The following is a 14,660-nucleotide window of genomic DNA, read 5'->3' as shown; positions in this document are numbered from 1 at the left end:
TGTTTTGCCAAATTACCTCTGGCTGCTGTGTTGAAAATAAATTGTCGGGGAGCGGGCTGGGAGGTCAGTGAGGAGGCTCCCCTACTGTTACGGGTGAGAGGTGGTGACGGCTGGCCCAGCGTGGGGCAGTCGGAGTGGGCAGAAGGGACCAGATTCAGGAGATGTTCTGGAGGCAGAACCCATGGGATTCCCCAGAGATTGAAAGGGGGTGTAAGAGGAAGAACGAGGGAGGCAAGGGCAACTCTACAGTTTGGGGCCTGGGCACCTGGAAGGCAGAGGCGGGTGGGCGGGTACCTTCCTCCAGGAGCCTGCTGCCCAGCTCTCAGCTGACCGCACACCACGCCTGGCTTGTGTTCAGTAACTCCAACAACACCCATTCTTATTAAATGGGCCTTGTTATGCAACAGCGGCCAGTCCCTCCCGAACCTCAGAGGACGTGGGCAGCCTGAACGCATGACCCTGGAGGTCAGGGATGTCACAGACTTTCTCTTAGCCCAGAGACTCGTTGCTGGAGTCAGGCTCCACTTGGAAACCCTCTGTGCAGAGCAGAAAAAGCAACTTATCAATCCCGAACCTCCCACAGCCCTCGGGATCATGGGGAGGGGGTGGAGGGAGGTGGCCCCAGAGCAGCACCCCCGCCCCCACTCAGACTCTGTCCTCCTCCTGCCCTGAGCTGAGCGGTGCCTTGAGGGACCACCGGGGCTGCAAGGTGGGCTTGTCTGCCCGCTGGGTCGGGGTGTCTGGCGGGCTGCAGCAGCAAGGTGGGCATGGGATCGGGGCACTGATGGATGCAGCATTCCCTGGGTGACCTGCCTGTTGCCAGGTGAGAAAATCCAGGGTGAGAAAATCTCTCCTGAGAAGAGGAAAGGATTCTAATGACATCTCAGGACAGCATTTGTTTGGAGAGATGAGTGTCAGAACACATGGTGGGGAGCGGTGCCGGGCCGCACTGAGCGGGGATTTGTTTTCTCTTACCTGCCAGCCTGGTGGGCATGGCAGTGGGTGGGGCTCCTGCTGGGTCCCAGGAACCACCTGCTCTGGGATTTGGTGGGCGAGCTGGACCCTGCTGGAGGGATGGGGGGCACATGTGTCTCCCACCGCCTCCTGGGGCTCTTGAGAGGATGGAGGATGTATCACACCTACGAGGTGCCAGGAGATGTGTAGCCACAGGAGAGCTGGTCCCTGTTCTCATGCAGCTTGCACAGGCAGTGCAGGCAGTGAACCGATGCAAGACCGTGACCATTCCCCAGGCAGGTGGGAGGTGGGCGGTTGAGGGGAACCTACCCACGTGGTCAGGGAAGGCCTCTCTGAGGGGACCAAGTTTCAGCTGAGCTTTGAGTGACTTGCTGGACGAAGAGGGACCAGGGGAAGAACATTCCAGGCATTGGGAACAGCGAGGGCAAAAGTGAGGTGAGAAAGTGAGGCATGTTCACAGGACAGAATGGAGACCAGGGGGAGGTGGGCAGGGCTTGACCCCCAACCTGGTGCAGAGGGGACCCGAGGAAGGGTTCCGAGGGGGCCGGGGGGGGGGTAGGTCTGATTTGGTTTTGCAAAGACGGTGCTGAACGCTGTGCCCTGGGGTGGGGAATGATCCAGGATGGGGGCAACTGGAGAAATCGGGGAAGAACTGATGAAAACAGCAGCTTCCTCCCTGGCCTCCTTGCTCACACCTTCCAACCAAGCCCTCCTTGGATCCATCGCTCCCTTCTCGAGAATCTGGTGCCCGCGGGCTCCGGGATCAAGGCCCAGCTGTGTGGGGCCTTCGGGGCCCCGGGCCTACGCCTTCATCCCCAGATCTGGCCAGCTGCCGCCGCACAGGCCTCTGCGCAGCCTCGCGGAGCTCGTCTAGGTGCCCCACCTGCAGCCAGGCCACACCCGCCCGCAGGCGCGGCCGCTCCCTCTCTCTCAGCTCCAGCCCCCGCACCAGCCCCGGGCCGCCGGCCCCGCTGTTTCCTGAGCCCCGGCCACCCCTCCCCCGGTTTCTCCGCACAGCCCTGTTCACAGAGACGCCCCACGACATGACGGCGCGGACGGGCGAGGACGTGGAGATGGCCTGCTCCTTCCGCGGGAGCGGCTCGCCCTCCTACTCGCTGGAGATCCAGTGGTGGTACGTGCGGAGCCACAGGGACTGGACGGACAAGCAGGGATGGGCCTCGAACCAGGTACCGCCCCTGGGGAGACTTCCGAGTGGGGCTGGGAGAGCCCTGGCCACCCACCCCCGGGGAGGAGTGTGTCTCTGACCCTCATCTCCTCGGAGGGGCGTGGGCCCCGGCTATGTTCGTCCGCTGAAGCCCCCAGCTGTCTCCTTCCCTTTTTCCCGGAACGGAGGCCTGTCTGTGGGGAGCGGCAGGGGGCGGAGCCAGGCTGAGCACTTGGGACGGGCCCAGTAAGAAGGGCCTTCCAAGGAGTAGAGTCCCTCCCTTCGTGTACAGGTGGGGAAGGCCAGAGGGACAGAAGCTGTCACACACACGTGTACATGCATGCCTTTCCACATACGTGCAGACACCCGAGGCCGCCCAGCCACGGCACACACATTCACCTCCGCGCTCGCACACGCTCCCACGCACACGCATTCACCTCCGCGCTCGCACACGCTCCCACGCACACGCATTCACCTCCGCGCTCGCACACGCTCCCACGCACACGCATTCACCTCCGCGCTCGCACACGCTCCCACGCACACGCATTCACCTCCGCGCTCGCACACGCTCCCACGCACACGCATTCACCTCCGCGCTCGCACACGCTCCCACGCACACGCATTCACCTCCGCGCTCGCACACGCTCCCACGCACACGCATTCACCTCCGCGCTCGCACACGCTCCCACGCACACGCATTCACCTCCGCGCTCGCACACGCTCCCACGCACACGCATTCACCTCCGCGCTCGCACACGCTCCCACGCACACGCATTCACCTCCGCGCTCGCACACGCTCCCACGCACACGCATTCACCTCCGCGCTCGCACACGCTCCCACGCACACGCATTCACCTCCGCGCTCGCACACGCTCCCACGCACACGCATTCACCTCCGCGCTCGCACACGCTCCCACGCACACGCATTCACCTCCGCGCTCGCACACGCTCCCACGCACACACATTCACCTCCGCACTCGCACACGCTCCCACGCACACACTGTGCCAGCCTGCGGCGGGGAGCGGGGGAGGGGGTGGCGGAGCGCAGACGCTATTGGTGTCCCCGCCCACGTGCCGGGTAAGCACCGTCCCCTGCCACCAGCCCCGCTGCCAACACTGCTGAGGGTTTTCTCTGGACGACAGAGCCTGCTGGCCAGCAAGGCAGGCTGGAGGAGCGCCCCATCAATGACTGACGGGAGTTGGAGGGTAAATACCCCAGCTCCCTTGCTCCTCCGTTGGGATAACTGAAGAGCATCCTGCTCCCTTTCCCCCAGGTGCCCAGTGGGAGTAAGTTCCAGTTGCCCAGGGGGGTAACTGGCTTGATGACATACCCATTATTGACTTCCTTCCCTCTTTTGTCTCACTCACTCATTCCTCTCCTGATGTTTCCTAGGATCACCTACCAAATAAACCACTTGCACCTGAATCTTTGTCTTAGGGTCTGCTTCTGGGGGAACAAACTAAGACACTCTCATTCTTACGCTTGTGTATATGTAAATATTATGCAAACACATATGTGTCTGCCCACCTGTTCACTTATGAACACTTACATGACGCACCTTCATATGCACATACGGGCATGCTCACACATTCTTGCATGTTTCATGAAATGGCCTCTAACATATTCACAAATATATATTAAACTCATCTAGCTCCTGGAGGTGTCAACCCCCCAGCACACAGGCTCAGAGGACTCCAGTGGTCAGAGAAAGCCCTTAGGCAAAGAGTTGCAGGCTTTGTAGTTGGATGCCTCTGGGCTCAGCTTGCCGGGGGGATAGTATGTGGGCAGGGCTCCGACAGCGTCTGCTGCAAACACTCCTGAAAACACAACACATTCACAGATAGAGAGATGCAAGTGTACAGACAGACACTCCTACAGACACACCAAGCCCGAATAACATTTTTGCCTGTTCACACGTACCCTCCCTGTGTATCTCTAAATACCGTATATATCAGAATGTGTAGCACATGCACAGTCAGTTTTATAGGCACCTTCTTTATCTTCCTTTGCTCTGACTCACCTCCATGCCCTGAGGGGACATAGAGCTGAAGGACCCCAACCTCTAGACCCGTAGTCCCCAGAGCATCACTTGCGGTTACGAGAATCTTAGCCATTGCTCGTATCCCCACCCCGTGATCCTAACACATTGTCTCTGTTTTCTCCACCCTCCCGCTCCCAACAGCTAAAAGCATCTCAGCAGGAAGACGCAGGGAAGGACGAGACCAAAATAAGCGTGAGTTTTGGTAATGACTTCTCACAAGGGCTCTAATGGAGGACACAGCTGTAATTTAAAAAAAAAAAAAATCCAGTTCAGCAGGGAACTTGGGCAAGAAGATGGAGGAGAAGGAAAAAAGAAGGGGGAAAAATTGGCCTGGCTCTGTTTTTTAAAAGCCAGAGGTTTTTCAAGTTCATTGAATGACAGGCACAAACCAATGACGGGGGTGAGAAGACGCATTCTCTCCTGTTGGGGCCAAGGCTGTGTGCCTCCCTGATGCTTCGTGTCTGTCTCAGCAGCATTTTTTATTTGGGGAACCAACAGGGTATAATGAGACTGAGCCGGCTTTTCTTGGCCCATCACGAATGACCGCTGTGGCATCTCATGGTCACTTGGGTCATCTGGCTCCAGACGTGAGGCAGGACAGGGGGACTACAGCTGAAGGATTTCAAGACTGGCCGGGCCTTCTAATGCATTGACTCATTTTATCGTTGCTCCATCTCTGGGGAAGGGCAAGCTTTCACCCATTTTACAGGTGAGGCAACTGAGGCTTAGAGGGGTCAAAGCCTTGCTGGAGGTCGTGACTTGGCTGAGCTGCCTCCAGCTTTTTGTCTTCAGGCTACGCTGGAGCCCAGTGAGGTGGGGCACCCAGGGGACTCAGGGATTGACAGTTTTTGTAGAGGAGGGCACCCAAAGCAGGGCCTGGTAGAGGCAGGCAGGATCGAGAAAAGAGACTGTGTAGAGGGGACCGGCCTGGTGACACATGTGGCCATGGGACCAGGTTGGGTTTGTGCACGGGGCATGTGGTCAGCCTAGCAGGAGGTTAGAAGTCCACTGGACACATACTCAGAAGATGCAGGTGCCCGCCGGGGTATGAATGTGCATGTGTGGGAGTGACCTCCAAAATCACTCTTTTCTGTTGCTCCTTCTGAAGTCCTTCAAGGACCTGCGGGGGAGCTCGGGACCCCAAGGCCAGTTAGATGCAGAGGAGCTCCCTGAGCGGAAGTCACAGTGTAAAGAGTGGGCATCGGGAGGCATGAGGTGCTGTGCCAGGCACTGGAGGTGGCAGAACGGAGGCAGGGAGGCCAGGAGGGAGGCTCCCACAGAGGCTCAAGCAGGAGGTAGGCAGATGACAGGCAAGGGCCTTCAAAGCATCATTTGTGCAGTCTGCCTGGGGCCTTTCTGAGTTGCGATCTGGAAATTTGAGCCATTTCCAGCTCAGGGCAGCTGCTGGTCCACCCTCTCTAAATCCCTAGCCCTCACCCTAACCCTGTCTCTCTGCCAAGGGCACACCCACACGTAATACCCCATTTCTTGCCCAAACGCCCATCAGTTAAGCCCAGGAAGGTAGAAATCTGTGTGTGTATTAATATACCCCGTTCATGGCAACTCTCTCGCCGATGATTTTGTTTGGGGTTTAAGGAGCGTCTCAGGCACAGGAGAGAATAATCTAATTGACTTAGAGGATTAGAATTCAAGGCTGTTGGGCCCCACGTGAGGGGAATGCGAAGGTGCTAACTAGTTAAATAAAATAAATGTGCTCAGCATGACTGTGCAATCCCCCCCCCCCCATCCTAGCCCTGGCGATTCTTGCACCAGCGGGGGCTCTGGGGCCCTGGGGCTCTGGCTAGGAAACTCACAGACAAGCACAGACCCAGTTCCTTGTGCAGACAGCGTCTTGCACGTGACCGTTAAATACACAGACGCGCAGTTAGTGGACACCTGTAAGCAGAGGCACACCCCGGTTTCCTCCAGCTTAGGAGAAGGCTCAGACTTTTCTCTGCGGGCTTCGAGGTTCTGTGCAACTTGCTCTGCTCACCCTCTGGGCTATCTCACCTCGCTTGACCCGGCTCACGCTGCCCCCTTCCACCCGCTGCCTTCCAGCCTCCCATTCCTTCCACCTCTGGGCCTTTGCACAGGCCAGTCCCTCTGCCTAGAAAACTGTTCCTCTCTCTTCCTTCAGAGCTCAGCTCAGCAAGCCTCCCTGGACCCTGGAACTCAGCCGGCATCCCTCCCTTCTCCCTGATGGCTGCATTTCTGTCTGCACTTATCCATGCCTGTGAGCATTTGTCTCAGGCCTGTCTTCCCCGGAGACAGTGGGGCTGGGACTGTGCTTGCCTGATTGACTGGTACATTTCCAGAGCCTGGCACAGCGCCTGGCAGGTAGTTAGTGCCCAATAAATATTTATCAGGTGACTGTCACACGTACCCACACACCCCCAGGCCAGTGGCAGTGTAAAGCCAGACACAGATTTTTTTTTTTTTTTGCGGTACGCGGGCCTCTCACTGTTGCGGCCTCTCCCGTTGCGGAGCACAGGCTCCGGACGCGCAGGCTCAGCGGCCATGGCTCACGGGCCCAGCTGCTCCGCGGCATGTGGGATCTTCCCGGACCGACGCACGAACCCACGTCCCCTGCATCGGCAGGCGGACTCTCAACCACTGCGCCACCAGGGAAGCCCCCAGACACAGATTTTGATAAACGGACATGCCAACACTATGTGCGTCATGCCTGTGCATGGATGTGTACAGGGGACGTGCAGCCATGAAGGGGCTTGTGTGAAACTATGGGACCTGGGGACCGCAGGCCCTGTATCTGCAGGAGCTAGATGAGCCAGGCAGGAATTCCGGCCCCATAGCCCCATGTCACCTAAAAATCCCGAGTTCCATGGAATAATCTCCCAATTTTTAACTGTTGGGACCTAATTTGATTTTTGAAAAACTGTGAAAACCAAACGGCTCAGTCTCCCCGCTGGTAGCGTCAGCACCTGGGGGGCCTCGGGCTCGGAGGAGGAAGTACAGTGAGTTTCTGGGAGTTTGGTGTGGGCAGGGCTCCATGATAGGCTCTGTAACCCATTGGGGCCGCCATGGTGGCCCTGGGCAGGTTGAGATACGGCAGTGCTAAGTGCGGGGGTGCGACAGTGAGGACACAGTGGAGCCAGCCCTGAATGTCACAGGACCTGAGTCCTGGTCCAGCTCTGCCAGTCCCCTGGGCCTCTCTTTCCCCCCTTCACAGCTGTCTAATGAATATATGAAAACACTCTGGCAACTGTGAAATTCCTCCGGATTTGGCCATGTGAATGACAGTGGGTAGTAGAGTGGAAACTTAGTATGAGTATTCGAATCACGTGACTCCTATTCCTAGCATGTGTGGAGCAGGGAAAGGAGGCCCAGCTTCTCTACAGGAAATGGGAGGGAATGAAAAGAGCTCAGAGAGATCATTTATATGGGAGGACAGGCATCTGTGATGATGATGATGATAATAATAGTAATGATAAAGCAGCTGACATTTATTGAGTGCCCGCCATATGTCAGGAACCATGATGAGTACTTTACACGAATTATCTCATTTAACTTGGGGCCTGGGAAAGGACCCCCAGCCTTAAAAGTGTCTCCCTTGGGAGCTTGTGTATGCTGAGGATTCTACCATCAGGGCCTTATTCCTGTGGCTCAGGTAACTTTTGCTATGTCCATTTTCAAGTTCTGGAAACTTTTCTTTTGACCTAACTGAAGTTCTGTCTTTTGGAATTTAGGTTAATTTCCCCTTAACCAGTTTTGCAAGTTGAGATGGCCCCCGACTTCCTAATTGTAAAATAAGGTGAAATTCTCCACACACCTTTTTTCCCAGGGGGCTTACCTGCCTTCATTACTGTTAGTTCCTCCTTTGGTCTAACCAAAGTCATTTGTGCTGTAGATTCAGTTCATGTAACCTGTTTCAGTCCAAAATAGCCGTGGGCAGCCTGGGTCTCCATGTACGTGTAGCCTCGTGCTCCAGCCCACTTATCCTAAGCCCCGCCTCCTCTCCAGCTAAGCCCCAAAAGCCAGGTACATCCAAAGTGGCCTCAGGAAGCATACTGCAGCCCCCGTCCCCAAATCTCCATAAATGGTTAAAAGGCAGCTTCATTGGTCAGATCAATCAAGTGGCCCTATAGGTCAAGCCCCTGTTTACCCCGCTTGGCTGCCCCACAGGTATGATACACATATGGATACCGCATCTTTTCTGGTGTGGGGGATGGGGGCTGGGACCACTGGAGCAGCACATGAGGTCTGCATCCTTCACTAAGGATTAACAGGCCAAGTGGCAGGTCATGATGTATTATGACTTTATTTTCTGCAGTAGACGTTTCTGTATTTTCTTGAAATTCCTGCCGTGATCCACAATATACAAAGGGCATGGAACTCTGAAGTCTGAAAGGGAGGCAAGATTCATGTGGAGTCAAAAATCACTCCATCCATCTTGGAAATCCCTTGAGACATCCATAGAGCAGCCGGCCTCTGGCTGGGACTGAAAAGATTCCTCTGTGAAGGCCATGGTCACACACTCCCAGTCCCTGCTCTCACGGTACTCCCAGTCAGTGTGGGGGATGGATGTTAATCCAATAATCCCTCATGATAAAAAGTAAAATTACAACTACGACCAACAAAATGAGAAGGAGCGCAGCCAGTAACAGAGGACCTGACCTAGTCTGGTGGGTCTGGAGGGCTTCCTGGAGGAGGTGGAGTGAGGTGAAGTGAGCACTGAAGTGTAGACAGGTTGACTAGAAGTAGGGGGAACTTCTCTGGGTGTGTGTGTTGGAGGAACTGCAGGAGGCTGTTGTGGCTGAGGGGAAGGTGGGGATGAGACCCCAAAGGTCCCCCCAGCAGCCACTGCTGGGAGCCATCAAAGGAAGCGTTCTCAGTTGGGGGCGTTTTGGGAAGATCTGTCTGGCTGTCACGGGAGGACGGATTGGAAGGAGCCAGAGTGGCTCTGGGGAGACCCTGGAGGAGGCTGCGATGTCCTGGCCAGTGCCTGGGGATCTGGATTCTGGAGAGTAGGGGAGGGGGCCCAGTGATGTTTAGAGGGAAGGTCAGTGGGATTCAGAGATGGATTGTGCCCGAGTGTGAAAGGAGCAGCGGGGATGACGACTTGGGAAGGTCTAGCTGGAACGGGTGAAGCCTTCTGGGGCCCAGATTTGGGGAGACTCTGGGTTGGGTTCTGGACATGCCAAGGGGCTGGCGGCTGGGTGTTGCTGACGGAGGCACGGGAGTGGCGGAGCTCAGGGCAAGCCCTGGCCTGGGGCAGGGACCCTCTGACCCTCTTCCCCACCCAGCACCTTCCCAGGGCCACCACGTCACTCGTAGGCTGAGGCCACGTGGAGGAAAGGTCTGGCACCATGGTCGCAAATTAGCATCACCCATTCTTCCTGGCTCGGCTCGGGAGAAGGATCCCAGCCCGCCCACCTGCTGGTCTGTGGGCTCCTGCCGTGTCCAGAAGGGCCTGGGCCGTGGGCAAGCAGGGAGGAGGCTGAGCTTGGTCCTGGTGTGGACTGGCCTTGCCTCTTTCAGCATAGTTAGGTGCTTAACTGCACTGCTAAGGCCTGTCGATGCCTGTGCCGAGGTGATTATGACTTACAGCCAGGCTGCCGCCTGGGGGTCTCTTCCCCTCATAGCCTCTCCGGCTGTGTTGGAGGCCTGGGCCGCAGGATTTTTCTGTCCAGTCTGTGAATGTTGAAATCCAACAGGCTGCTCCACCACCCACAACAAGCCTGGGTAGGATGATGGGCCCCCTCCCACAGGAGATGCTTCTGAGGCGGGACTGGGCTCCCCCAAGACATGGAGGGCTGGGGGCCTATGGAATGATGGGGGAGGGGGTAGAAAGACCTGTGGTTTACTGGTTCCGGGAGGCTCCCCAGAGATGTGGTTAAGGCCTGGTCTCTGTCACCAGCTGGGTGGCCTTGGGCAAATCACTTCACCTCTCCGAGCCTCCGTTTTCTGACCCATACAGTGGGTATCCCAGCAGTGCCTACATCATGGGGTATTAGGAGGTTTAAATAAGGTGTAGACTATTTAGCGCATCATTTCACAGGGATCAAGCGCTCCATAAACACTAGCTACCAGCAATACCGTGACTGTTGTTACTGTTTTTATTACTTGCCTTCTCCGGATGGTGCTTAAAGGCGCAGACCCCTGGGGCTGGGAGGGAGCAGCCTCTGATGTGTGTCCTCTCCCTTCGTCCTGTTGGAAACCAGCTCCCCGGGGTGCTCGGTTGCGGGTGTGAGGTCTGGGTTTTCCGTTAGACCTGGAGCCCACGCGGATGTTGCTGGGGTCTGGCTGATTCACAGCTGTATCCCCAGCGCCCAGCTCGGAGTGGGCGCTCGCTAATCGTCAGCTGGATGGATGGATGGATGGATCTAGCCCAAGAAAACCGAGGCCAGGGTGCTGGTGACTTGTCAGGGTCAGAATCAGCCTCCCAGCACTGTCTGCTGTGCTCCCTGTCTCCCTCCTTCTCCCTGAGGGGGGAGGCCACACAGGGGCGACAGGGCAGGAGGGAGCTGGTGCCCCGGCCTTGGCCTCTGGGCCGGGGCTGGGCGGAGAAGGGGGCTGGGCTCGGTGCTCCCTCCCTAGCGCTGCTCCCAGCCTTCACATTATTACTCCATTAGCGCCTTGTAGGGTTGACAAATGAAGGATAATTAATATCCGTGAGGGAAACAGATGTTGAGGTAATTCACTCCCCGCTGCGCATTTGCAGTAGCATCTCCTAACTCTCCTGAGAGCTTGGCAGGGCCGCAGGACCTCTCCGTGCCCTTGGCCAGAGGTGATGGAATCAGCAGGGCTGATGGCCTCCAGCTGGGCCCAGCCCCGGTACCCGGAGAGGAGGGGTCCCCTGCCCAGGCGGGCAGCTGGAAGAGTCTCCCGCTGCTTGCTCTGGTGGAAAGGTGGGAAGTTCTGCCTCTGTCCCACCTCCTGCTTCCTGCTGTGCCGTAAGCCCATGCTTTCCTGCCTCGTGGGGGGATGACGACCAGCCAGGAAGGCTCAGAATAAGGGAGGACGGGCCAGGCTCCTTGTGGCTGCCCACTGCTCTCTTCCCTTCTGGAGCCTGGGAAACCCCGCTTGGCCCTGCCAGCTCTGCGTGACCCTCTGTGGGCCTCTGTCATGCCTTTGGAGGGTTAGAGTGCATGGACTCAGGCCTGGGGTCAGTTCCCGGCTCTGCCGTTCACTGACTCAGTGCCCATGGGAAAGTCGCTTCTTTCAGAGCCGTAGCTTCACTGTCTGTAAAGTGGGTAGGATCATATATACATGACCTAAAATCAAAAAGCATAATATCTGGGTACCACTTCATTTGGAGAAAGGAGCTAGAGTGAGACCATTCATTTAACAAATGTTTTTATCGTTATTATTTGCAGGGTACCAGCCTCTGCGATGGTCACTAAGATGAACAAAATAGGTATCATCCCTGCCCTCATGGAGTTTATAGTTTAGCCAGAGAGAGAAACAAAAATCAAGTAAACAAACTGGTTCTCAAATTGTGATGACTGCTAGGAAGGAAACAGACAGGGAGATGTGATTGAAGGCTTTTTGGAGGAGGTGATGTTGGAGAATGAATGGGAGTCATGGAGACAGCACCCAGGCAGAGAGACCAGAAGGCTGTGAGGCCAGAAGGAGCTTGGCATCTGGGAGGAAGGGGCCAGGGAAGCCGGAGCAGATTGGTGGGGTGATTAGAAGTCACGTGCGTGAGTGCCCGGCCGCACATGAATGCACTCCCTCAGAGACCGTCCTCTTCCTCATCCTCATCCTGGCCTCCTCACTGCAAGGGTGATCGGCCGGGGTGTCCTCCTCCAGAATTTGGGGTGTGGCAAGAATAGGCAGGCTGGTTGTCTGTCCCCATTGCCCACCCCCCAAGGGGAGAGGGACCAGATGGGCTCAGCACTGGGGCCACAGGTCTGAATCCCACTCAGCTCCATCCTGGCCCTGGCGAGCCTGCAGTGCCAACTGGTGGTGAAATCATTGGGCAGGGGGCCCGTGGCTGGTGGCTGGGGACTTTTCTCCCCTGTTCTGTGTAGGTGGGGCAGGGGCTACAGGAGGTGGGGCAAGGCTCATTTTGGTTGTAAGAAATAAGGGGACAAGGAAGGATGGAAGCCCCCTCCCATTACCACCCCCCCCCATAGGCCCAGCTGTTCTCTTTGCAGTCTACCCCAGGTCCTCGGCCCTTCCCTGGGCTCCACTCCAGAGACAGCCATGGTGGTGAGGCCACTGTGTTCCCTCCCATCTGTTTTCAAACTTGCACACACACAAGTCATCAAAACCAGTGTAGGGTATTTTCCCGTGTTTCCTTCCAGAAATGGCATCACACCGTATGTAGGAGTTTTGCAATGAGATCTTTTCACTTCCTGCATGTCCCTGAGCTCTAACACGCCTAGTTCTAGCTCATTCTTTTTCACTGCTGTGCAATAGTCCACTGAATGAACTGACTACTGCCTATTTATCTGATCTGTTGATGGCCATTGAAGTTGCTTCTACTCTTTTGCTGTTAACTCCGCGTGCCCTCGTGGGAGTGTCTGGGGCCCCACCCACGGAGTGGGCTCCTGTGGCCAGGTCACCGTCTCTCTGTCGCCCCCAGGTGGTCAAGGTGGTGGGCAGCAACATCTCCCACAAGCTGCGCCTGTCGCGGGTGAAGCCCACGGACGAAGGCACCTACGAGTGCCGTGTCATCGACTTCAGTGACGGCAAGGCCCGGCACCACAAGGTCAAGGCCTACCTGCGGGTGCAGCCGGGAGAGAACTCCGTCCTGCACCTGCCCAAGGCCCCGCCCGCAGCGCCCGCCCCGCCGCCGCCCCCCAAGCCCGGCAAGGAGCTGCGGAAGCGCTCGGTGGATGAGGAGGCCTGCAGCCTCTAGACTGATGCCCAGCCCGCCGCCGGCCCGCCCTGCGCCCCTACGGCTGTACCGAGTGCATGAGGAGCCGCTGGACCGCTGGGGACGGGACTGCCCAGGTCCAGCTGCCTCCCCATCCCGAGACCGCCCGTGGCCCCCACGTCGGCCCTCCTCCCACCACCCCTTGGCTCAGCATGTAAGGCCCGCCCAACCCTTCCCCTTCAGACCCTCCCCGTGACCTGGCTCAGAGATGGTGGCCCGGGCACCGAGGGGACAACCGCCCCGGAACGCTGGGGTGGGGCACCAGGCCGGGGCCGGGCTGCCCCCTTGTGTCACCAGCTTCAGTAGAGTCCAGTGTTTCGCTTTGCTTGCTTGTCCCCCATCCCGTCCCAAGCTGGGGCCTCCCAGCCTCACTCCCCCTCCTTCCAACCATCCCCTGCTTGGACCTGGAGGTGTGGACAGTGACCCCTCCCCAAATTCGGACTTGAATCTTCTGAGCAGAACTGGGGCCTCTCCTCTGGCAAAGAACTGGGAGCAGAGCCCCCAGGAGAGCTGTGGCCAGTTGCCAGGGTGGCTCACAGGGGCCCTGGGAGGAGAGGGAGACCCCACTGCCTCCAGGTGGGTCCTTCATGTTCAGCCTCCTTATACTAAGAAACAGCTCCCTGCCCGCCCCAAGGCAGGAATCTGCCCCTTCACATGGCAAGTCGGAAGGAGGGCCTTTCCTTTCTGACCCCACGGCCCCATGCAGAGTTCTGCACCAGCAGGACCCCTTCGAGGGGCTTCGAGGCTCTCCAGGAGCCCCCTCTGCCAGCTCCTAGTGTCCCAGCCGCCTCCCAGGACCCATGCCGAATCCACCCAAGGGCCTGGGGCTGTTGGGAGCCGAGGGCCCCCCAATACCAATCCCCTCACAATTCCTGATCGGGGGCACCCACCCCCTGGTGATTTGTAAATATTTCTATTGGGCCCAACACCCCTTCAGAACTGGCTCAAACCTCTGGCCGCACCTCAGCGATGGAGTCGGGGGACGTGGGAGAGGCTTTGCCTAGGGGTGTGTGGGTTACCCTGTACACATGATCCAGTCCGTGACTACCGGCCAACCTGAATAAAGCGGTTTAAAAAAGCCTCTGGGCAGTGTCTTTCTGGGGCATTTGTATCTGGGAGCAGCACCACCAGAGAGGGGCAGGTGGGAAGGGCTTGGCCAGCCCACGCCCCCGCCTCAGCATCTTCTCACTCCTGCTCTCTGCCCCCCAAGCACAGAAGAAGCACTGGAGGGGGCACAAGAAGTCAAAGGAAAACCAGCCTTTGTCCAGGGCCAATCCAATTACCAGGCACTTGAATTATTCTCAGATTTTGAGATAACTACACATACAGAAGAGAGCATAAAATATGTGTACACTGTTCTGTGAATAAATAAATAATAAAGCAAGTAGGGGTGAGCTACCAGCTTACCAAGCAGCACCCCATAACTGAACCCTCTGCCCAGCCCATGCCTTCCAGATCACCCCCCTCCCTCTTAGAGGTCACCACCACCCTGATTTTTAAGGTCATCCCATTCTCAATGTTCTTTTTACACGTTTACTACCTATATGTATATCATCTTAATATAGTTGAGTTTTGGCTACATTTTTTTGAGCTTTATATGCGTGGACTCATACCATATCTAGTCCTTAACGCACTG

At 57.1% G+C, this 14,660-nt stretch overlaps 1 protein-coding gene across 1 annotated transcript in view; it reads left to right on the top strand.

Annotated features, from left to right (window-relative positions):
• VSTM2L (V-set and transmembrane domain containing 2 like) overlaps nucleotides 1-14,104 on the top strand; it is a 35,871-nt gene extending 21,767 nt beyond the window's left edge. The window contains exons 2-4 of the mRNA XM_060123027.1: nucleotides 1,993-2,162; nucleotides 4,324-4,374; nucleotides 12,731-14,104. Coding sequence (XP_059979010.1) covers nucleotides 1,993-2,162; nucleotides 4,324-4,374; nucleotides 12,731-13,006 — 497 coding nt within the window. The 3' untranslated portion in view covers nucleotides 13,007-14,104. The remainder of the gene's footprint in view (nucleotides 1-1,992; nucleotides 2,163-4,323; nucleotides 4,375-12,730) is intronic.
• The last annotated feature ends 556 nt before the right edge of the window (nucleotides 14,105-14,660 follow it).

This window comes from Lagenorhynchus albirostris, chromosome 15 (assembly GCF_949774975.1).
Source record: "Lagenorhynchus albirostris chromosome 15, mLagAlb1.1, whole genome shotgun sequence".
In the NCBI taxonomy this organism is placed as follows: domain Eukaryota; kingdom Metazoa; phylum Chordata; class Mammalia; order Artiodactyla; family Delphinidae; genus Lagenorhynchus; species Lagenorhynchus albirostris.
This window is presented reverse-complemented; position numbering and strand designations above follow the sequence as displayed.